General features: G+C 34.4%; 1 protein-coding gene across 2 annotated transcripts; it reads left to right on the top strand.

Annotated features, from left to right (window-relative positions):
- Positions 1-20,217, top strand: MYL1 (myosin, light chain 1, alkali; skeletal, fast). 2 transcript variants are annotated; one of them, XM_008594409.1, is made up of 7 exons: positions 1-264; positions 10,590-10,617; positions 14,917-15,060; positions 17,190-17,363; positions 17,823-17,900; positions 19,014-19,056; positions 19,905-20,217. In XM_008594409.1, the coding sequence occupies exons 1-6, from the start codon at positions 145-147 to the stop codon at positions 19,040-19,042; spliced, it is 573 nt and encodes a 190-aa protein (XP_008592631.1). In that variant the 5' UTR covers positions 1-144; the 3' UTR covers positions 19,043-19,056; positions 19,905-20,217. The 2 variants fall into 2 exon arrangements, with proteins under 2 accessions (XP_008592631.1, XP_008592632.1); XM_008594410.1 differs by lacking the exons at positions 1-264; positions 10,590-10,617 and adding exons at positions 9,420-9,486; positions 10,315-10,339 and having other exon boundaries at positions 19,905-20,207.
- The last annotated feature ends 3,759 nt before the right edge of the window (positions 20,218-23,976 follow it).

The raw sequence follows: 23,976 nt of genomic DNA, 5'->3' as shown, positions 1-23,976 counted from the left end.
TGCCCTTATACCATTTAACACTCCGGGTCCACCTTCAAGACACTGGGCTGTGGATCAACCGACCACCACTCCTCTTCCAAGAATCATTTTGACAGGTTCTTTTGGAGGAGCTCTTTCTTTTTTTAACCCATCCTTTTAAACAAAATGGCACCAAAGAAGGATGTAAAGAAACCTGCTGCTGCTGCTGCCCCAGCCCCTGCCCCGGCACCTGCACCTGCCCCAGCCAAACCCAAAGAAGAAAAAATTGACCTTTCTGCCATTAAGGTAACTAAACGGGTGAACTGTTTGGTCACCGAAACATCTTTCAACAGTAGGGAACTCCAGGAACTTGCAAAGGGATATATTTTTCATTGAGAGGAATGACATTTCTCAGTGAATTCATAGATTTTGGAAAAAGAGAATCCTGCTTTAAAAAAGCAAGCTCTAGCATATAATTTCAAAATGTGGAACCTTCATTTGCTCTACTTTTTAACCTTTGGCTTCCATTTTTCCCTAAATTGTCAAAGTGCAGTTTCAGGAGAAAGTATAAAAGTATAAAGACATTTCATTCACAAATATTTAAACTGGTGGGTTGTGGGGGTTTTTTGTTTGTTTGTTTGTTTTATAAAACTTCTGTGGAAACTGGATCCTTTACCTTAAAATTACATCAAAAGGAAAGGTTTAGCCACTAATTCTTTCCAGAAGTTTAAAAACAGCTGATGACCCAGTTGTCTTGGATATATTCATCTGACAGCTGCTCTATTTCATCTGAAAACAAGAAGATTTTTGCAATTCAAGTTAATTTCCCCTTCAGCTTTGCTTAATAAAATTTGATACAACATTAAATGAGATCTCAGTGCAAAAAATTATGCACTCAAGTGTTTCAGTGACTATAACTGCCATTTTGTTTATTTATATACAGTATTTAATTCAGAATTTGTGAGTTTTTTCTAAATGAAACTAACAAAAAAAATTGTGAAGTTTGTTGGCTATATGGTTTTTAGCTTATGTCTTTGAGCTTTTGCATACTGATCTTGAACTAAGGAGAATGCAATTGATTTTTGTGTCAACATTTGCTGTGATCAAAGTTCCCAACTGCCAAAAGATTATCTACTTTGGGAAAAATGACAAAATGGATGTGCCTGTTGCCTTTCAGTGATGTGACCCATCAAATGTGCTCCATTTCCTCATTCACTGGGCTTTGACTGGTCCAAATGACAGTTTGAAAATCTTCATCTGAGGAATCCTGCCTTATATGGAAAACTACTAAGTGAAAAGTCCCCATGAGGTTATCTTTTCACTTATGCCAAAAGTTCTGTACATAATAAATGTGAATTTTGATAACTTAACACTGTTTACTTGCAACTACGATGCTGATCTATAAATAAACACTTCATTGACTATTTTAGTATAATCATAGATTTTTGAAAATCTCTTGAAATATTGAATTAGATTACCCTTAGAGATATATGAAATTAAATAGATACATTCATAATTTCTATAGCATTCCAGTTAAATATGAAATTTTATGTTTCAATGTAGTAGTAGATTATCATAAATATTTAATTTTTAGTTTTTAGGTACCTGAAGTTATATTTGACCAAAGTTGTTCATAGAATCTAATATTGGTTAACAACTATTAATGAATATGCATTTAGGCAAAGAAATGCATGTCATATCTCCTAATAAATGCTTTTCTATCTTGAGGACTACATGCATACAGTTCAAGAGGAAAACAAAATTTTCATCTCCAGTAATCTAGTTAATCTATCTTTATAGATGCACACTGACTACATTATACAATAAGTGTGATTTCAGCCACTACAGTAATTCTGATGTCCCTATTCTTTAACTCTCCACTTTACACTAATGTTAGAGATATGAACCAGTGTCAAAGCTACTCCTCTTTACATTTATTGTAATTTATAAGACAATGTCACCTCTTTGTATCCGGGATTACAAACATCTGGAAAGGAAAAAAAAATGTTCCTTCCTCACTTAGGAAAAAGAAGTATTCTGCTAATATAAACAGGCACTAATTTTCCTCCCAAGGAACTATGTAAGAGTAAACAATTAAATAAAAAATCAGTTTGGCAGGTGAGAGATTTCTAATATAAAACATCACTTTCTCAATCCAGAAATTAAGCCAATTATTCATTTAATAATTGGCAAAGAAGTGATGCTTATTTGAATCTTGAAAATTGGTTTATCCTTACATGTGTGTTGAATTAATGCTAGCATGAGCTAGTATGACTATGTAAAAGAAGGAAATACTCCTAGAGAGTCTGTTTAAGGATGGGGTATCCTCTCTCTTCTTTATTTCATTGTGGAACAAGAGATGTGATGAATTCTGATAATGGACACAAATCAAAAAGCAGAAGTTCTTGAAGAAACAGGAAGTAATTAGCCTTTATTTTTCAGTCATATGGACCATTCCTAATAGAAAGAGAAAATAGGAAAAGAATTAAAACTAACATATTTTTGTAAAGGAATTTAAATGCCTTCAATGATTTGCATTAATCAATATGAAATCAGTGCATTTTTAGAGCTATTCTAACATAGCTAGAGAATGTGATGCAATTTAATTTCATCCTAATAGGTAACAGGGTTAATTAGAATGCACATTAAAACATTTCATATTATGATGCTTTTAATCACTTAACGATGTTTCTAGATACATTACCTTATATAAATTATAAGCTTTTTTTTATAAATGAACTTTAAAAAAATTAATAGAGCTGTTAAAATGAACAGAGAAAATGAACTTTAAAAAAATTAATAGAGCTGGTATATGTGTTCATTAACTTTCTGAAAACTCAATAAAGAACAAAACTTAATTGGATTATAAACTTTCTTTCATAAATCATATAAGATTAGACATCTAGCTGTTCTTTAGACTGAGTAATACTAAAGCTTAACTATCTTTGTGTAGTACTATTGTTATGACAGTAAAACTTAATTTTTCAACAGTAGTAACAATAGTAAAATTTAATTTCTCAATAGTATTCTCAGCTAATAACTATGTTTCATCTTACAATATAATGCTATGCTTAATAGTCATATATTTGGCTCACCATAAACTCTGAACAATCTTGGATATTATTAATTAGTTTTATCAATTTCTTAAATGTGCTTTCCAATCTGATTTGGTGGTTTGCTTGTTCTTTGTTTAGGACATTTCTTCAGTTGTTCTGACATAAAACCTTTGATATTCTCTGAGGAAATGCCTACCTAATGTTCTATACCCACGGATTTTTTATAAGTACTCTTTTCAAAAACAAAGTACTGCTGATATTTGAACACTAAAGTTACTGTCCTTGGTGGTTCCAAGTGCTCTTTGCCTTTAGAGAGTTGGTACTTCCAGCAACAACATCCAGACAAAAAGAACACTGCCTGACAGAATCACAACTGTAGAAATTAAAACCCACCATAAGTATGGTTGTAGGTGCAAACACAAGAATGAATACTAGTTGCCCAAAACTGCAACCAAGTGAATTAATGAAAGTAAATAATGAGGTGACTCTGTGCCTAGATTTAAAAAGATCTTCAATGGGTAAGTGAATTTTTTGCATGATGCATGCATTAGCTGACTTGTCAGCATTGCTGTGAGGTGATGGGACTTTGAATGACGTCTCTCACTGTGCTGCTTGAATTTTAATTCTCATTGTATTCATCACTCAATCAGGTCATCCCTGACTAGACACTGTGGGTGATATTACAAAAAGTGGTAAAAGTACAGAATGCATTGACAGAAACTCTACCAAATAACAAATATTGCAGCAACAATTGACTACATGCTTGGAAAGATAAAAGCTTTCAATTTAATGGATAAGGTGCAAATCTAGTATTCCCAATACATCTGTCTACTGATGGGTATTCAGTGGAAGTAGATAGCTGTGTATGCATTGGGACACCTGACTTGTTTTGGTTGAGGTATATTGTTCGTGTTAATCTATAAATTCTTTTTTCTAATTTCTAACAAGGCAAACATAAACCAAGTTTCACTTAGAAGAATTTCTGGAAAATCAAATGATGTCACACTCCATTAAAGGCTCTGAAAATTATAAAGTTCTTTGTAATAATAATAATCAATATTCATTATGAATTTACTCTGTGCCATATTATCTTATTTAATCCTCACAACATTACACTGAGGTTATTTTTATTCTCATTTTGTGAGTAAAGAAACTTAGCTTAAACAAGGTTAAGTGCTATGCCCATGATCAGATCAGGTAACTAGTTAAATGGCAGAGCTAGGATTAAACTTAGCAGGTCATACCCAGAGTCAACTGTGCTAACCATTTCCTAAGCTACCTCCAGTTCATGAAGAGTAAGTGGCTGTTTCTAAAGAAGTAAGTGTAATGGAACCTTTTTTGCTCTTAAGAGCATGAGGTAGAATAGTTCTTGTTGCCCTGCACAGTCCTGTGAGGCCAAAAGAAGGGGTGACAAGCACACATCAGAGCAAGTTCTCCAAGCCTTCTGACCTTGGCAGCTCACTTCTGCTCTCCACAGCTTTCCCCTACCTTAGTGCCTGTTGCTGACAAGTTGGGTGTTCTCTTTTACAGATGGAGGGTGAAATATTAAGAACTTTTAAACGCTCCTAGTCACTTTTGTTCCAGCTTCCTGATATAAAAATGCTGTTAAATGTATTCAAACTGATAGAATTTTAAAATAATTTTGTTTTTGTTTAAACACACAGATACCAAGCCTGACCTTCAGATTTTGCTATAAGGTTAATATTCTGAGAAGTGTATGAGAACTCTATTTTGTCTACAAATAAATAGCATGATTTAAATTGGAAGTCCCAACCAAATAGTCTTTGGAATGATATGAGAGTACTTCAAAAAGTTCATGAAAAATAAAATTGAAAGATAATACAAATCTTTCCAAGAACTTTTTGAAGTACCATCAGATGCAGAAATACAACACCACATGTATAATGAAGTTAAATCTTAATATTAACTAATTTGAGGAGAAGAGCTAGGAAAAAAACACAATGTAGTCGATTTTTAATTAGAAGAAAAGAGTGAAAACATTTATAAGTTGTTTCAATTTTTTGTTTATATAATTTTATTTTCTTTTACTCTGGCCTTTCAATAGCACAAATCAATTTTTAATATGACTGTAATGTCAACCAAATGCAATATTAATTCATTTGCAGTGTGGATATAACCTCAGGAGCAAATCAAAAATTACTTGAGACTATCACTAGATATCAGTATCATATTTCCTCTTTCAAGTATCTACTCTGTAAAAGAAGAGAACAGGTGGCATAGAATAGGAAAATATTAAAGGACATTTTGTAACTCTCTCCAGAATTATGTTTTGAATTATATGTAACTGAATAATGTCATTGCAAAGTAAAATGCAGTTTGGAAAGGAAGAGATATGTTCACCAATTAATAGTGAATAGCATTTTTAATTTTAAAGATAATGAGATCTTTGTAAGTCAAGGAGACCACAAAGGAATAGTGCCAAATTTAGCACTCGACATTTTACTGCTGCAAATGAACCCCCTGGCAAGTTGTCTTTGGAAGTCGTTCCATAATTACCCAGTATTAAGCACCATCTGACTCATGGTGGAAAGGATTATATTTAGTTTGCTGATGCTACACTTTCTTCTGCTTCTCTTCAGACCGAAATATTTTTTGTAGGAAAATAGGATTTTCTATAGTTTGTTTCTACATCAACTTCTACAGTTTGTTTCTCACCCTGAACCAGAATTTGGAGGGCAAATTCTAGAATCTGTTTGCTTAACTACATTTTAATACATTATCTATAAATCCATTCCTTCCATATACCAGGAGCTTTATCTTTTCTTTAGTCAGTTAACCAAACCTCATGATTACTATCAGAAAGATGCTTCTTGAAGTGAAAAAAAAATCTGTAAACATTGCAATAAAAATTCTTTTTAGTAGTAGTAGCTTGTAGACTATTACTTACCTAAATTCAACACCAAATGATAGCACATGGGTCAGAAAAATGTGGAATACAGCTATTTTACTAACAGTCTAAGTATGTAGGCTAGAATTTAAAAAAAGAGAGAGAGCGAGCCTTTAAAAACACAAATTGAAGGTTAGCGAATTAGAATTCCGGGGTCAGAAAAATGTGGAATACAGCTATTTTACTAACAGTCTAAGTATGTAGGCTAGAATTTTAAAAAAGAGAGAGAGCGAGCCTTTAAAAACACAAATTGAAGGTTAGCGAATTAGAATTCCAGATCATAAAAAAACATTTATACAAAATCTAAGGGAAGGTGCTGGAAATATAAAGGTACAAATATCAATAATTCAAAATGTGCATGCCTACCATGGGCTAGGCAGTTCTAGGTGCCAGAGGTGCAGCACGGAAGAATGTATGTGCCTCCTCTGGAGTGTAAGCTCTTTGAAGGAACAGCTGAAGTTTCTTTCCTGGGGGAATATAATATTCTAGAGGAGGAGTTTATGTTTGAAGAGAAGCTTAGTACACATATGTTCTAATGATTTTAATTTAATAAAAATCTATTGGGCATCTAATATAGGCAAGGTATTCTATAGAATTATGGGATATAAGACCTAATAGTAAGGCAGGACTAGAACTGAAATGGGGAGAGGTAGGGGCAGGCCCAGCCCCACATCCACATCATGAGCAAATGGCTTTCAGGAATGGTCTGTGCTTCCCAGAAGTTTGCAATCAAGAAGGCTGAACAACCTGCAGTGGGAAAAAGAGTTGGATAGAACATAGAGATGAAAAGGCTCTTTCAAGAGGAAGAGATTTTATCAGGGCTTGGAAGAATGTTTTATTTCTAAAACGGAGAGATGAGAGGACAGCATTCCAGACAGAAGAGACTTAAATCCAATTTTTTAAAACAAACCAAATGATGACATAGAAAACTGAGGCCAAAATCTGCCAATTTGCGTATTCATATCATGCCTTTGTTCAACGGGCTGATTACCTCATCATTATAACACCAAGGAAGAGATGCAAGAGAGGTTTTGTCATTTGTAAGTGCAGCAGAGAATAAATTGCATTTTCCATTTAGTCTATGAACACAGAATCCAGTACTTCTAACTTTTAAAATATAGTTTATTCCATAGACTGGACTATACTATAACCTTCCCTGTTGTCAAATAACATGCTCAAATGTTTATTTTGATTTTCAGTAGGTACAAAAAATCTAAACTCTCACTCTCTATGTTATAAAGTTATAGAGAAAGACTAGTGTGAAATCGTTTGGCAACTGCCTATCACTTCCCCACTTCTATTTTAAAAATAATAAACCTTTACATGATATCTAAGTGATTAGGAATAGCTTATTCATAACATAAATATCACTTTTAAGCAGACTTTCTAGTTTAACCAACATATTTTATACAAATTAACTATATTTTATATATATACAAGAACATATTTTTCTATCTGGAAAAAAGTATGAAATATGAAAGTTATCATTATATCTAGTATGGCAACTTTGTTGATTAATTATGTATTCTTTATAGTTATTAGCTCCACTAAAGATACATGGTAGTTCTCAATAATAATCATAGGGCAATTCAAATTTAATGACAGAATTCCATAAATATAATTACAAAACTCAAAAAGAACACAAAGAAAACATGCTGTGCTCTAGTGGCTTTAATTTGTGTATCAAAAACCATGAGATCCCAAATTACACAATTACCAAAGGTTACAAATTTTGACCCATGTTTCTCCCTTCCATTTATTTCCCCTAGTGGTTCAAAGGATTCTTACTTTTTCTAACTTTCATTTCCCAATAACCTTTCAAAATGTCAGTCTACTTATGAAGATATGTGTACCTGAGGATGAATAATTTTAAAATTATACATTCAATTCTCATTTTGGGGCCCAACTCAAGATTCTGTGAGATTTTTTTCACTTCCTATAAACTTTGGGCCAAAAGTGATATGCATTTAAATATGTTGATTTCTTCTGGAATGGTTTGAGAGGAAACTGCAAAGTATACATCTATCTAGTAGAGGAGACTTCATGCTTTTTGTGATCACCCCCTTTCAAAAGAGTTGCTGAAGCACTACATAAGTTACATTTCATCTCCAGCATACTTTATGTCTGTAAGCTCGTTTAAATATGTAGCAAAGTAGGCCAGCCCGTGGCTCACTCAGTCATGGCTCACTTGGGAGAGTGTGGTGCTGATTACACCAAGGCCACGGGTTCGGATCCCTATGTAGAGATGGCCAGTTGGCTCACTTGGGAGAGCGGGATGCTAACAACACCAGGCCAAGGGTTGAGATCCCCTTACCGGTCATCCTTTAAAATAAATAAATAAATAAATAAATAAATAAATAAATAAATAATAAATAAATAAATAAATAAATAAATAAATAAATAAATAAATAAATAAATAAATAAATATGTAGCAAAGTGATAAACATTTTGTCTGAACTTTAGTGGATATTCTAGGACTGATCTTTTCCCAGTAAAAACTGTTGCCATATTTTCAGGTAAGCTGTCAAGAAAACCCACTGTCAGCCAATCTCTTAAATACATTTAAAATTCTAAAGTACAATTTTGCATTTCACAAACCCTACTTTAGGTTCATTTGGTTCTCCATTTGTGGACTGATCCATAAAATGTTTGACAAGGCAGAAACAGAATCAGCACGTTCTAGTAAGTATTTGCATAAAATTTTAAATGAATATGTATAGAATAAGGAAAAAAGAATGCAAAAATGGCCTATCCGCTTTGCTTCCTGGAAAAACTAATATTCCAAAAATAGGGCTTGTCGGCCACCATAAAGATAACAGAGGAGGAAAATTCCCAGTCCTAATGTCAGGAGACTAAGGGAAAATGGTGAAACATGGAGATCAAAACCATTGCTGGCTTAAATTGTACTCTTGAGAATACAACTTGCAAAAAAGTGGTCTTTAATTGGAGATTTAAAGACCTGACCGGATTGTCCCCCTAAGAAACACAGAGAACGTGCGTGGCCTTTTCAAGTCATCTGAACTTGACCATAAGGGATGGAGCTTCAGAGGATGTTCCTTCTATAGCAGTTGCCATTTGAAACCCTAAACCAGTCCCATCCAAGAAGCTCCATAATATCAAAACTTGCTGACTAGAAGATTGCATAGTCCATAACTCACCAAGAGAAGGGGTCAGCCTGAGCCCTTAGAGAAATTCTAAACTCCCGTGCCACTGAACAAATAAGAAACTTCTTAAAGGAAGATGCCACAAGAGAACATCTTGGGGATAAAGACCATAAAAGTACTGACAGGCTTCAGTCTCACTATGGCTGTCCACTCCTAGGTTCTGCTTTCCTAAAAATAGCCCTCAGGGTACAGATCCCTCTATCCCTTTGCCCTAAGAAAGCTAAAGAACTCTCCAAGGGAGTGGCAACTTCCCTCTGAAATCTGATGCTAGCTGTGAGGTCACAGCTTGCCCAGAAATAAAAAGAAGCCTCAGGCAGGGAGGACTTCACCCAGGGATTGGAGCAGACCTCAACCACTGTCCAGCTTTGCCGCTGTTTTGCAGCCCAGCAGCTCCATCATGGTGGGTCCTATAAGAAAACAACTTGTCCTTTCTTCAGAAGAAAGGCAGACAGGGATTAGAATTGATAAGAGAACATATCCAGTATGAATCTTTACAATCTACTTTTTGGTTTTTGATGAGGTAATCATAAGTTAGAGCTATTATGCCAACTGGAAAAATACATCTTACTCCTAGAGCAGTACTTTATGCTTCACCAATTTTGCTATATCATATATGGTCTGTTATATCTAAATTTAGAAGAAACCTGCAACAATAGGAAAATATTATTCTTAAAACACTAACCAATGATGCCAATAGTTAAAACTAAGTAAACTGCTTCTGACTCATTGGGTATTACATGCTAATATAAATACTGTTTAAACAGCAGAAAGACTTAAGGTGGTCTTTTGAATACAGTATATCTGTACTTTTTAAAAGTGTATCTTATTAGACATGCATTGGGTATTACATGCTAATATAAATACTGTTTAAACAGCAGAAAGACTTAAGGTGGTCTTCTGAATACAGTATATCTGTACTTTTTAAAAGTGTATCTTATTAGACATACCTTGAATACACCAAAGATTATTATATTTTGCCAGGAAGTATTTGACTTAGCATTTGTTAAATCATTGATTCATTGATTAAGATACAGGGAGACGTTTCCTAATTATCTTTCGCAATAGCTTTTTATGTTCCTAGATTCAAAAGTACCCTAAAGCAATCTTCTTATGCTATGACACCTACATGGCTTACTAAAAATCTCAGAGCAGAGAGCACTCCTTCTGTCAATGCATTTGAAAGAGTTCTAGTTATTTTTTTCTTTCTCCCTCTCTGTCGCCACTGCAGTCCTTCAGTGCTGACCAGATTGCTGGTAAGTGAATTGAGCTTTTCTATTCCAGGCGTAGGCAGAGCACTGCCTACTTTCTGAAATATCACTTAACTTGAAGGCATGTTACTTTGTGGCTCGACCTGTTAATGTCCCAGATATGCCTGAACTCTGAAAAGTAGGCTTTCTTTTGGAGCTAACTTTGAAGATTACTTGGAATGCGCTGGATACACCTAAAAATCAGGACATTTTTGTTTGGTTAAAATATTCTTTGTGGTTAATTTCTTTCTAACAGATCGAGTTTTCTCAAGCACAGCGGGATGGTAAGTTTAAAAGATACAGTTGTTAATATGTGCACACTCATAAAGATGGCTTGTGAGAAAACCAACTCCCTTGGGATGAGATTAGCTCTTCCTAATTATCCCCACTAGTGTTACTCTAGTGTTACCATTCTAAATATAAATGCTCTCTATCACTCTAAATATAAATTCATTCAACCTGAAACTCTTGCTTATAATCAGTAATCAAGGGTTCAGGCAAACAAAAGGTAAACACCTTACATTCAATGATTTCTAAATAAACCAATTTGATACAATAAGGAATACCATATACTCATACAAATACCCAGAAAAGGATGTAGATTTTGGATGGCTAATTTGCTAATCAAATCCCTGAAGAGAGATTTAGCTGGTCTGACTTATTTGATTTAGGAAATAGAATTGATTATAAAACTGCCCAATTACCAAATCTACATAATTTCAGTGGGCACCATAGTGAGTTGTAGAATAAACGTGGATTCAGAAACAAAGAGAAATGAGTGATGTATCATAGAATTATGTAAAAAACATTAGATGTCTCCTGGTCCAACCACTCTTTAGAGATTCAGGATAGACTCCCAGAGAGGTAACAGGATTTGCTCAGGGACCCAAAAAATTAGCAATATGATCAAAATCACATATTGATTTAAATTGATTAGAAATTTCTTTCATAGGGCCGGCCCCATGGCTCACTCCGGAGAGTGTGGCGCTGGGAGCACCGAGGCCGTGGGTTCAGATCCTATATAGGGATGGCCAGTGGGCTCACTGGCTGAGTGTGGTGCGGACCACATCATGCCAAGGGTTGCGATCCCCTTACCAGTCAGATAAAAAAAATTTTTTTTCTTTCATAAAAAATAGGTACTAGCTGGGAAACTTTAAACTCTTAAGATTAAAGGGAATCTAAATAGAGAATCTAAATAACTTCCCTAACACTTCAATATTTTTCCCCTTTGGGTCTTTGGATCCAACACATCTCATACCCCACAGGATATTGTTTTTTTTATTAGGAAGAATAGAAAGGAATGCTGTATGGAGTGAAAGTGTCACTATCTAAATGCACTGAGAGAACTACATCTATGGAAGGGAGAGGGGAAATTTTAGATACATGATATATAAATCAGAATATTGGTCATAAGAATAAATGAGTACATTCTATATACATTATGATATATATATAAATAATTATAATTATAGGTGATTAATAAGGACCTATTCAAATACAGTTCTCTACCTAAAGGATTTCACATTCTTCAGTTTCTTTTGGTGTCTAAAATATCTCATGTTTGGACATCGATTAAGAAAAGAAGGATATTCACAATAGTACTGACTCACACGCATCTACATCATGGTTGATGACCTCATGTAGACAGATGAGATGATCTGATGACTCACAATCAAGATCATTTGAAATTATACTATAAAGGACTATTTTTTTCTTATCGAAAACATGATACTACTATCATTTGTTTGATTTCTAATGCATTTTTAACTAGTGATGCTGTTATATTATCAGCTACTACATCCCATTTCTCTCAGATATCTAATTTACAGTGTCATTTTGACAGCCAAACTATGGTAGGACCAAGCAATGGAAGATTTAAAAACCCTTGCAGGGACAGAAGGACTTAGTGATGACCATTAAACCTGTTACTCCACATGTGAAATGGGTTTTAGATACAGAAGTTTGGTTTTTTGTTGTTGTTGTTGCTGTTGCTGTTGTTTATTTTAACTTCTAAATATACGTTGTAGTTGATTTTCATGAGCAATCACAACAGTTCCTTGAACCTAAGACAAGTGAACAGATATGATGTAGTGGGGGGAGGGGAGAGAGGGAGAGAGGCAAAAGGAACAGATAAATAGTAACAGAAGTTTGGTAGATGTTGGTGCAGTGGACTGATTTTCTCTTGTGTCAGGAAAACAAATGTAAACATTTTAAATGAAGTGAAAATTCTCAACTTTCAGAAATAAATGAAGACTGTTTCCTTGTTTAATGATTAGAGCTGCTCTATTTGAATATATCACAGGATTAAAGGAAAAAGAAAAATTATAGCATTCTAAAGGTATAAGTCCTATGCTGTCCAGTAGAGTAGCCACTAGCTACATGTGGCTATTTAAATTTAATTATTTTCAAATAAATAAATTTATAAATAAAAGATAAGTAAATAAATTTCCTCAGTTGCACTAGTCACATTTTAGTGTTCCAGAGTCACAGGTAATAGCTACCTTTGGGGATGACCCAGATTGAAAACATTCCCATCATTACTAAAAAGCTTTAGAACAGTGCTATTCTACACCAGAGGTCAGCAAACTTTTTCTTAAAGGGCCAAATAGTAAATATGTTAGGCTTTGCTGGCAGTACAGTCTCTGTAGAAACAACTCCACTCTGTTGCTAAGGTATGAAAACAGCCATAGACAATACATAAAAGAATGGGCATGGCTGTATTCTAATCAAACTTTATTTACAAAAAGCCTCTGGGAAGTACTTTGCCAACCCATGTTCTAGAATAGTAGAGATTAAGACCTGGGTTAAAAATCTGGGGTAAGAAGAATATGTTTCTGGCCTCTGCTTTTAAATCACCAAAAGGGTTAATGTCAGAGTGATTCTATTACAGCCCATAAAATCCTGTTTCTACATCAGCATCTCTAACCAGAGTGATAGCGAGCCCTCTGAGCAGTCTGTGTGTGAAAGCCTGGAGCCAGTAACAAAAATAGTTCAGTTTCACATGTCCCTTAGAAAGATGAAAAGTAATATTTGACTAATGCCTGCACAGTGCCTGCAGCATGTTTTTTAGATTAGGGAAATGATCTGTTATAGTCAAATTGCATACAATTTGAGAGGGAAATTTTAGTAAAGAATGGTAACATGATCCATATAGCTAATTGTGAACACAATGTCTGGTACAATCTTAGATTGGGGTGGAGGAATAGCAAATAGGGTATTTTGCTGAGTATTCTATCTAGAAGGCATCTTTTGATCTGAGTGAGACCTTGGATGGCCTGAAAAGAATGCTTTCACCTCTATCATTTCATTCACGATTGGTTTTTTGAATGTTGATGGTATTAACTCCAATAAATTGCCACCAGTACTTCTGGGTTTCCCAGAAATTTTCAGTTAGTTAAGTTTAGAAGTTTCAATTAACATGGCTTTACTGGCCCCTAAACCCACAGTATCCCCTTTCCTGTATTTTGGTGTACACTTCTAAATTCTTTTCATTGTAATTTTGAAAAGTAAAAATAGTTCCTATCAAAAGAGAATGACAAAATTTAGGAAAAATAGCCAATAGATTGATTGTGTAAGAATAGATCACAGTTTAGAATATCCTCAGTACACACACACACATACACACACACACACGAGTACAAGTAAAACTGGGAAAATATGAAAAAAGTTGGTGGAGTCTATCAATGTGAATACCCCAGTTGCAGTAATATACTATAATTTTGCAAAATGTTACCATTGGGAGAAACTGGGCAGAGTATACAAGAGATCTTTCTGTATTATTTCTTACAACTGCATGTAAATCTATAATTATCTCCATGAAATTTTAATTTAAAATGTGTACTTAAATTCTAAAGCTGTTATGGCAACATGTTATCATATTTATTAGCTGAAAAAGAATAAAGTTTAAAGAGATTACCATAGCAATAGATCCAAACAAATATTTCTCCTTCCAAATAGCTTATACTAGTAGCCTACTAGAGTCATACATGGAAGTGGTTAAATGACTCTACAGAACTTACAAATTTGTTTCACCCTTCTAAATTTTTTCTTGAAAAATGAAATTATTCCTGGAGAAAAACAGTTAAGGGGAGAGTGTAGGAAATTTGTACCTAGAGAGAGGTTTTTTCCATACAATTTGAGAAGTTTGTGCTAAATTCACATAATAAAACTCTGATTAAAAATTTGTTTTCTTGAAATTTTATTAACCTTGCTAATTATATTAGAAGTTATATGAGCAATTATTAAGATTTATCAAGGCCTCAGCATTTCTTAACTTAGTCCTGCCTCCCAGGCAAGTGAATGTAATATGAATAAATATGATTAGGAGCTCCAATTTCCATACCTGATTAATAATAATGTATGACTTGAAATTGAAAATGCTGCCTTAAAATAATCCCCAAAAAGAAACGTCAAGAGTTTGCCAGTGATTGTTTGAGCTAAAAAAAGAGAGTTCAAAGATAACGACTAGAGTGGTTGGTAAAAGTTGTAAAACAGAGAAGACTTGAACTGAATCCTTGATGGAGTTAGGGTTAACTGGAGTCTGAGGAAGAAAAAAGCACCCTAATGCTTCTTGCTTCTTGCAGATTTCAAGGAGGCATTTCTCCTGTTTGACAGAACAGGTGAAGGCAAGATCACTTTAAGCCAGGTCGGTGATGTCCTCCGGGCTCTGGGCACAAATCCCACCAATGCAGAGGTCAAGAAGGTTCTGGGAAATCCCAGCAATGAAGGTAACTACATCAGTTTTTCCAAGAAGTATGGAAGTGTAGGGGTGTGTGTGTGTGTGTGTGTGTGTGTGTGTGTGTATACGTGCGTGTTTGTGTGTGTGTGAGAGAGAAAGAGAGACTGAGAAATAAGTTCCATGTAGTGGGGCTCAGTTTCCTATTGATGGTGGTGTGTGTGCCCCTTGGCCATCTAGCATCTAAGCTTTTTCTCTCACAAAATAAATTAACCTTCCTTTGAGAATTTGCAATCATGATAAAATGTCCTGCTAATGAAAGAAAATACTATTTAATACTAACATCATCATCATCATCATCATCATCATCATCTAATGTTCATAATTTAAAGGCTGATAAAATTAAATAATATTCAAATCTGCACACTTTTTCAGACTTCAAACCTTCAAAGGCAAAAATACATTTTGACAAAGATGTTAAATATGACAAAAACACAATGCTCTTTGTAAAATATTCTGAGTAAGTTACAGTGGCACACTTCTAGAGAAAATCCACTCTTTGATAAAAGTTGTGGAAATGAAATTGCAATGTTTTCAAGCAAGTGAGAAAAACATGCTGACTTTGCCCTGTGCTCTGTCCTTTGACATCCTGCTTCTGTGGCCATCTTAAAAGAAACTCAGCAATTTTAATTAAGAATAGACAGAATGACATCTTAATAAGAGTGTTTTCTGTTTCCAAAGAATTATTTTTAAAAAATAATAAATAAAAAACCCTAAGCTGAAACCTGTAATCAGTCCATCAAGGTAAATCCTGGGACAAAAATCAGTGAGATAAGTAAGTGGCAAAATTGCAGAAGTCATTTACTCAATACAGAAATCCAGTCATTAGTCTGGAACAAAGAAATTATTTTTAATTCTAATGGTTCATAACAGAGTTTAATATTCTATTGGAAAATGCCAGTCTAAACAAAAAGACAAGACAAAAAAGATGAAGTTTTTTTCAAGTAGATATTTTGGCGTTTATGTTTACCAGTAGGAAAAAACAGAAGGAGATGGCAAATAATCTTTTTTTTTTTTCTCATTGATAACTGAAAATGTTTTAAGGACTTTTCTTCATTAAAAAATGGGGGGGGGGAGAACACTTGATTTTAAGGAAACACTTCTAAATCAGTCTGCTGGAACTTTTCTCAGACTTTATTTTTTCGAAGAAAAATTTCCAGTTAAATCATGCAGAAAGTACCTGAGAACATGAGATAAAGTGAGACAGCAATAGGTCAAACTTATTTTTATTTTTAAATATCATTTTCTAACTTACCAAGCATCCATCTTTAATGGAATTATTAGGAAAATGCTCATTTATTAAGTACTCAAATATAATATTTTTAATATTACTTAATGTACTAGATTTCTATTTTATGAGAGAAGAATAGGAAAAGGGAATTTTGATTTTAGGAGTAAATAACTTTATCCAATCGCATTCATCTGGATAGTCTATTTTATACTTTTGCCATGAATGAGATTTAACTGTCAGAAGATAATAAAGTCATATCATCTTAAAGCCTCTAGATAACAAAGAAGTCAAGAAATCACATAATATTTGACACACACTCTCCTCATAAGCTTTTTTTAAAAAATGCTTAAAATTTGTAAAAATAGAAGGCTTGGGATATAGATGAAATATGTATTAAAGTTCAGTTAAATTTTACTCTATTTATAAGCTAATGATTTCTTATATCTGTTTATTTTATATTGCTTCCCTAGTACTTATGAAAAATATTGAACTGGAAAATAAAATAGTAGCTAACACTTCTTAAGCACGCAGGCCATTTCAAGTATTCCAATAAGCTTTGCATGCATTATCTCATTGAATTCTCACAATAATGCTATGAGGTACTTCTATTCTACAGATTAAAAATTTGAGGCACAAAGAGGTTAACAAACTTGCCCGCTGTCACACAGTTGTAAATGTTGGATTGGGGATCGAACTGAGGCATTGGGACTCCAGAACTCATGCTATTTATCTATTACCACATTTTTGTCATTTTAGCAATTTACCAAGTGAAATTTAAGCTGTGTGAAGATTTTTCAGATCATCTAGAATGAACTTCCAAGTTTAATTTGTGACTCAGAGATGGCGTTTCGTGGTAGCTAATAACCCTCAAAAATTGCAATTTCTTACAGAAATGAATGCCAAGAAAATTGAGTTTGAACAATTTCTGCCTATGATGCAAGCTATTTCCAACAACAAGGACCAGGGCACCTATGAAGACTTTGTTGAGGGTCTGCGTGTCTTTGACAAAGAAGGCAATGGCACAGTTATGGGTGCTGAACTCCGCCACGTTCTAGCCACCCTGGGTAAGGAGAATTGATTTCAGTGGACTTAACAGAACAGAATATGTAGGGAAGAGCACAACTCAGGAGAATCATGTTATAACCAAAACAGGGAGGGGGAAAGACTATAAAGGAAAAATGAAAAAAACAGTAGTCAAAAATTAACGACCATTTCAGTTGGCCTCAGTGACAGTGAGTTTGTTTCAGGGAAATGGTAATCTAAGATATTGGTAATGAATAAGTAAAATAAAGCATTACAGTTCTTATAGCATACAATTTGGATGATCAGGGATAATGTGTATTTCATTCATTTATTCAAAAACATTTTATTGTCAATAGGCTAAGTGCCAGAGGAATAGGAAGGGCACAGCTCCTATACTTGAGTTTAGTCATAGTCTTCAGGAGCCGTGACTGATCACTTATGGAGGAATTTTGAAAATATCCTGTGGCCTTCTTTCTGAAAGAAGAGTTTTGTTTCATCAGGTGAGAAAATGAAAGAGGAAGAAGTGGAAGCCCTGATGGCAGGTCAAGAAGACTCCAATGGCTGCATCAACTATGAAGGTACAATCAATGTGCTCTGGTGGTTACAGCAACTCTTAACTCATCAGGTTGATGCTGGATTCCTTCTGAACTTAAAATAATTTCTTTTCCTCTTCCTTCTTTATTGACATACTGTATTAGCCTGTTTCTGTTGCTTACAGAAAAATACCTGGAACTGGGTAATATGTAAGAAAACAAAATTCATTGCTTACAGTTTGGAGGCTGGGAAGCCACAAGTCCAGGGAACACATCTGGTGAAGGCCTTGGTGGTGACAGTAATTGGCAGAATGGTGGAACAGAGAGAAAGAGAGAGAGAGAGAGAGAGAGACTCTCACACACTCTCCTTTTAAAGCCCTCAGAACCACACCCATGAACTAGTACATGGTCCTCACAATCTAATCACCTCTTCAAGGCCCACCTTTCAATTATCAATATAGGATTTCCCACCCTCAACAATTACAGTGGGGATTAAGCTTTAATGACTTTGGGGGAACCATTCAATCCACTGCATATACACATGTTATTTATTGTCAATAAATTTCATAATAACTCTAAAAAGATATCCCATGAGGATCTGAATATATACATAAGATTTTTTCCACTGTGTTTTAGCAATCCTATGCATGGTTTTGTAGCTTAAAATGTGTTTTCACATGTATTTTCTTGTTAGATCTTCAGAATATCCCTGTTATATAAACAGGGCTTGTGTCAGAATCAAATTTAATAGAATATTAAAGTTGGAGAGATCTCAACATCAGTTACTAATACCAAGCATGCCTGTTTCTTGTACATGCATAAATAGCTCTGCCATCTTAGGTAGAAAGAGGTAAACTAGATGACTGAGAGACAGTGGTGAGGAACATTTTTTTATTGTTATATACCCTTTTATACTTCAAAGAAAAAATTTTAACCATGTGAATGTACTACTTATTCAAAAAATTAAATTTACAAAATTGGGGGAAATGGCACCAATCCAGTACTAAGAATCGTGGGCTGTATGGAGCTTAAGAAAATAAACTCTAGCATTGCAGCTAAGAAGAATTAGCATTCAGCTAAACCTCTCTTTTATTGAACCTTTCTTTCATTAAATGTGACTGTTTTTTTGACTCTAAACTGTCTGTATTATTCCTACAGCTTTTGTCAAGCATATCATGTCTATCTAAACGGAGCTCTCGAGGTACATATCTATTCACTCTTTAACATAAAAACTTTTCTAGATGTAGTATTTTTTTTAAAAAATTGACATTTTCACTTTATTTGCTGTGGATATAACTAGTATTGGTTCTTAATTAAGAGTTATTTATATTAACCAGAAAACATCAGCTCCCTGAGAGGGGTTATTTAGAAATAGAGCATTTTTGTATAAGTATATATTTTAAATCATACAAAGTTTTTGCTTCTATCCATAAATTCTATCTTTGGGTTTTTTGGGGGTTTTTTTTATTTTGTTTTGGGGTTTTTTTTGGTTTTTTTTGTTTTTTTTGGTGGCTGATCTGCACGGGGATCTGAACCCTTGACTGTGGTGTTGTAACACTGCACTTTAACCAACTGAGCTAACCAGCCAGACCTTACAAAGCTTATCTTTTTTACTATACTACAGTTATGCCGTGGAAACTCAACAAACCAGAGACTAGTTAATTAATTGACTTAGAACATAACACTAATAAAAGCATGGGCCTAAGTTCTTTGAATAACTAAAGTATTTATTTTTGGTTTTGGCAGCTGGCCAGTAAGGGGATCCAAACCCTTGACCTTGGAGTTATAACACCACACTCTAACCAACGGATCTAAGCAGCCAGCTCTAAAGTAGTTTTTAATAATTACTGCTCCAGAAAATCATGTTATAACAATCCAAATTCATGCACAAGCAACCAGGTTCTTATTAAACTAGGAGATGTCTCACCTTGTCAGTGCTGGTTCATTTTGTGCTTTTTTTTTCTTTTGCAGTTCACCTTATTTCCTCCCCAGTTTTCTTTCTGGAAAGATGCAATCAACATCTAACTTATTTTCTCTTTTCCTTTACAGAACAAGCATTGTTTAGGAAGACTGGCTGGAACGTTATTTTAATAACACCCATGACTAACTGTTCAGATATGTTTACCATCATTCAGAAAAACAAAACACTCTGGACTGTTCTAGTCTGAAGGACTAAATTTTTATATTCCTTAAGTTTCTGTATTAATTGTATTCACACCATACAAAGCAAGTGTCTGCTGCTCTAGACAAGAATAAAATATTGACGATCTCAAATATAAGCACCACTCTATTATCTACCATAGGTCGACAACATCTTAAAAAAATAAATCAATAAACAATTTTGGTCAGTCTGGAATGTTCAAGTCACATTGTGTTTTTATTTTCTTCCTTAATAAAAATAATTTTTAAAAACTCAATTCTTCTGTTAAATGTATGGAATATTGATGAATAATGAATGTGTTTAAAAGAATAAATCATTGCTTTCTACATAGCAATAACAAACTGAATAAAGATAATTATATATTTAAAAAGTGAAATAGAGAACTAAGGAAATTCAGATAGGATCAGAAGCTTTTTAATATAATCTAGGCAATTTAAGCTGAAAATAGGTTTCCTCCGATTTGTGTAAATTATCATGTTCATGGCTTGACCTAGTTCACTTCTAGTGGCAATTTGGTCTATTAGAAAATTCTAGAAGGCCCTTGATCCTTCTAACTGAAGGTCTTCAAGGATAAAATTTAAAATGACCTTCCAGTTGTTACTTGGAAAAGAAACTCTCTGGGGTTGAGATTGTTGTGTAAGAACTCAAGATGCTGTTTATTTATAGTCTCTCTCCTATGATCTCCTACTGTGCATGTTCATGTCTGCAAATCTCAATTCAATCTTTCAATGGATGTCAAAAATAGTAAGACTAATTGACAGAAAAGTTCATAGAGAAAACTTTATCATCTCTTCTTCAGAACAGAATCTGAAAGCAAAAGTTGAATATTTAGAAGAGATGAGTGACAATTAGTTCTCCCTACCTTCCTTAAAGATAACCTGTAATCTATGGGATCATAAAACCTCTGAAAAGTACCTGCTTGCCTATATATTTTTGGAAGCTGAGATAACATTTTCCTGATGGTGGGAGCTTCAGGTCAACATGCTCCTTCTATTAGCAAAGCTCACTTGGATTCCAGTAACTCACACTTCAACTTCATTCTATGCTTTAGTGGCAAAGATGATGTTGCAACATTACAAGCACTTTTTTAAGGAAAATACACTATGGCCTCATCATCTTTAAGGCCAGGTTTACCTAAGACCATCCAATAGAACCACCTCTGAAAATGGAAATTTATATCCACATCATCCTGTACGGTAACCACTAGCCACATGTGGCTCCTGAGCACTTGAAATGTGGCTAGTGCAATAGAGGAATTGAATTTTTAATTGGTTTTAATTTTAATTAATTTAAATTTGAATTTGAATAGCAACATGTGGTTGGAGACTACCATGTTGAACAGTGTAGCTCTCAATATATATCTTCAGTTGTTACATCAGGGAATTAAAAGTGTTTTTCTAAAAATTACAAATGTCACCATGTAGAGAAGTTGACTGGTACAAATAGTCTAATCATAAAAGGTTCATTTTTGCTTTAGGCTATGTGACTAAACGTCCCATCTTCTACCCTTCTTTGAAATTTTTCAATTAGAAAAATGCGATGTCTACAAGGTACTACATTCTTTGTCTCAAGCTTTATATTTAACAATTTTCCCTCAAGACCTTATAAAACTGCTTTAACTTCCAGTGAGATAACATCTAGTATACTGTCTTGGGAACTAACCTTGATAAATTACCATGTATGAAATGCTCATAACTCAAGTAGCAGCAGGTGCAAAATAGAGTAGCAAGCAGAAGAGTGACAGTAATTTTTAACATCTACACCAGCTGGCAAAAATGACAGGTGCCTAATTCCTCAGTCTTTAAAAATAACTTTTGAAAAGCCTACACTGCATAAGCAAATATTTTCAGGTTTGTTTTTTCTATCTTCAAGTTACCTTTCTGACAAAATGTAATATGAGTATTATGCATTACATTTTTGCCTCAAAATTATATTTGAAACTAAAATATCACAGAGGAACTTAATTTATTTTTCTCTGTGGATGAAATAAACCATTATTATTAAATTGGGGATATAAATTTTTATTTTTAGACTTCTCAGTAATATCCCTTAAGAAACATTATATAGGAAAGAATTCATAATGTATCTTTCTCTAACACTATTTACAAGTCTTTCTCCATAGTGGCAAATATAACTTGGAACTTAATAGAAGGAAGACAGAATATCTTCCTTTAAATCCTAAATCTACAGAAAATTATAAATTTATTGATCTATTCAGCAAACCAAGTCTATATCCTAAAAGAAAACAGGAGGCTAAAAAACAAGTATCTGGAGTCCAGACTAAAAGATTACACTCCCTTGAATTATCAAGATTAAGTCAAGCTAAGGAAGAGCAAAAGGAAAAAAAACAATTCAGGCAATGATTTCAATTTTACAGATTGATGAGTGAGCCCCAGGTTATGAAAATCATTGTGAAGGGAAGGGTGATGGGGTTTCAAGGAATCTGCTGAGAATCTTTTCTGAAACAATTCCAAGACTGATTTTCTCAGTTGCTCATTAACATTTGGTAGGAAGAAGTACTAGCTTTACCTTGCCTTGGCTTCTTCTGCCAACAATGGGACTGGCCCAAGCTACTCTGCCATGCAAAACTGAGAAGCAGTACAGCTCTTAGACCAGGGTAAATGTGGCCTATGCTGTGGACCCCACACTTTAGAGGGCCCCACTCTGGCCCTCTTCCAGCCAGAAACCCCCAGAGCCAAAGAGTCTACTCAGAAATAGAGCATGCTGGGCTGGAGCTTGTGTCCCGACTCCTAGATCCTGGATAACCAGGATCCCATACGTCCCTGCCCAAATGGCCCCATGCTCTCTTCCAGAACCTGTGTAGGAGTCTTCCTGGGTCCATCCTCCGAAGAGAAGACTGCCAGTGATGTATACAATCCTAAAACCAAGAGGTGACCAAAGCCAGCTGTTTTTGTTCAGTTTTGTTTTGTTTATAGAAACGATGGAGTTACCCACAAGGCCCCTGCAGGGCAGGATGGAACCAGAGGTGTCAGTTGAAGGAGGACAGGCCACCACATTCTGGGGCAGATCACCAAGGAGTCCAAAAATTCTAACCTGGGCTTTCAAGTTATAATGCATCTATATTTGTCAAGGAATGACACCAGAGTATATATTATTTAACAGTTTGTTTGTTTGATAGGTAACTAAATATTTAAATTTATGGTAAGTGGACATCTGTTTGTACTCCTGACCCAGGCCTGCAAACATCGGGGTGGACCTTCTGAGAAGTGATAAGGCTCAGACTTTTCAGGGACAGATTTTGAAGTTGCCCAGAAATACTCCTAGAAATACTAGAAATATTCCTGGTTCATTTCAACTTAAAAAAAAAAAAATAGGAAAATTGGTCAGTAATCACATAGCTGGCAGAGAAGAATTTTATTAGCAAATATGTTAGGTTTTTCTTTCTCTCCTTGAAAAGACAAAAAAACCCTTTCCTATTATCTTCTTCTAATCTGTGAAAATTGACTCATCTCATAATATTTTTTGTATAGTATGATAACAAGTACCATGCTATTAGCATAGTATTAGGTAATCAATAATGCTTAGTGGTACAATAAAAATATATAAATTAAAGTTATAAGTAAAAATATATTTGGAATTTTTTTTTTTTACTTTTTATTAAATATGTTAAAGCTTAACCCATAATATGTGTAAAAGTGTACTTAGTGGCAATCATTTGATGGCAACTGGTAAAAGTTCAATTTGAACTGTAATTCAGCAAAAAATGTTCAAATGGCAAACATATACTTACTCTTGTTTACTTTCCCACCTTTATCAGTTAGACGTTCTTTGGAGGAATCAAAGTACACCCTAAAGAGAAGGCGCTTTGGAGTCAGACCTAGGTTTGAATCCTGCTGCTACCCTTTCTGAGCTATGTGACCACGGAGAGATTATTTGACCTTTCCAAGTTTCAAGTTCATCTTCTAGAAAATAGAGTTTAAAAGGGTTATTTTATGAATT

The sequence above is a fragment of the Galeopterus variegatus genome, unplaced genomic scaffold, assembly GCF_000696425.1.
Source record: "Galeopterus variegatus unplaced genomic scaffold, G_variegatus-3.0.2 Scaffold10734, whole genome shotgun sequence".
Taxonomy (NCBI): Eukaryota; Metazoa; Chordata; class Mammalia; order Dermoptera; family Cynocephalidae; genus Galeopterus; species Galeopterus variegatus.
This window is presented reverse-complemented; position numbering and strand designations above follow the sequence as displayed.

Coding starts and splice junctions, on each gene's coding strand:
- MYL1 (XM_008594409.1), top strand. CDS start 145: ATGGCACCAAAGAAGGATGTAAAGAAACCTGCTGCTGCTGCTGCCCCA. Junction 15,061..17,189: donor GGGAAATCCCAGCAATGAAG/GTAACTACATCA, acceptor AATTTCTTACAG/AAATGAATGCCAAGAAAATT. Junction 17,901..19,013: donor TGGCTGCATCAACTATGAAG/GTACAATCAATG, acceptor TTATTCCTACAG/CTTTTGTCAAGCATATCATG.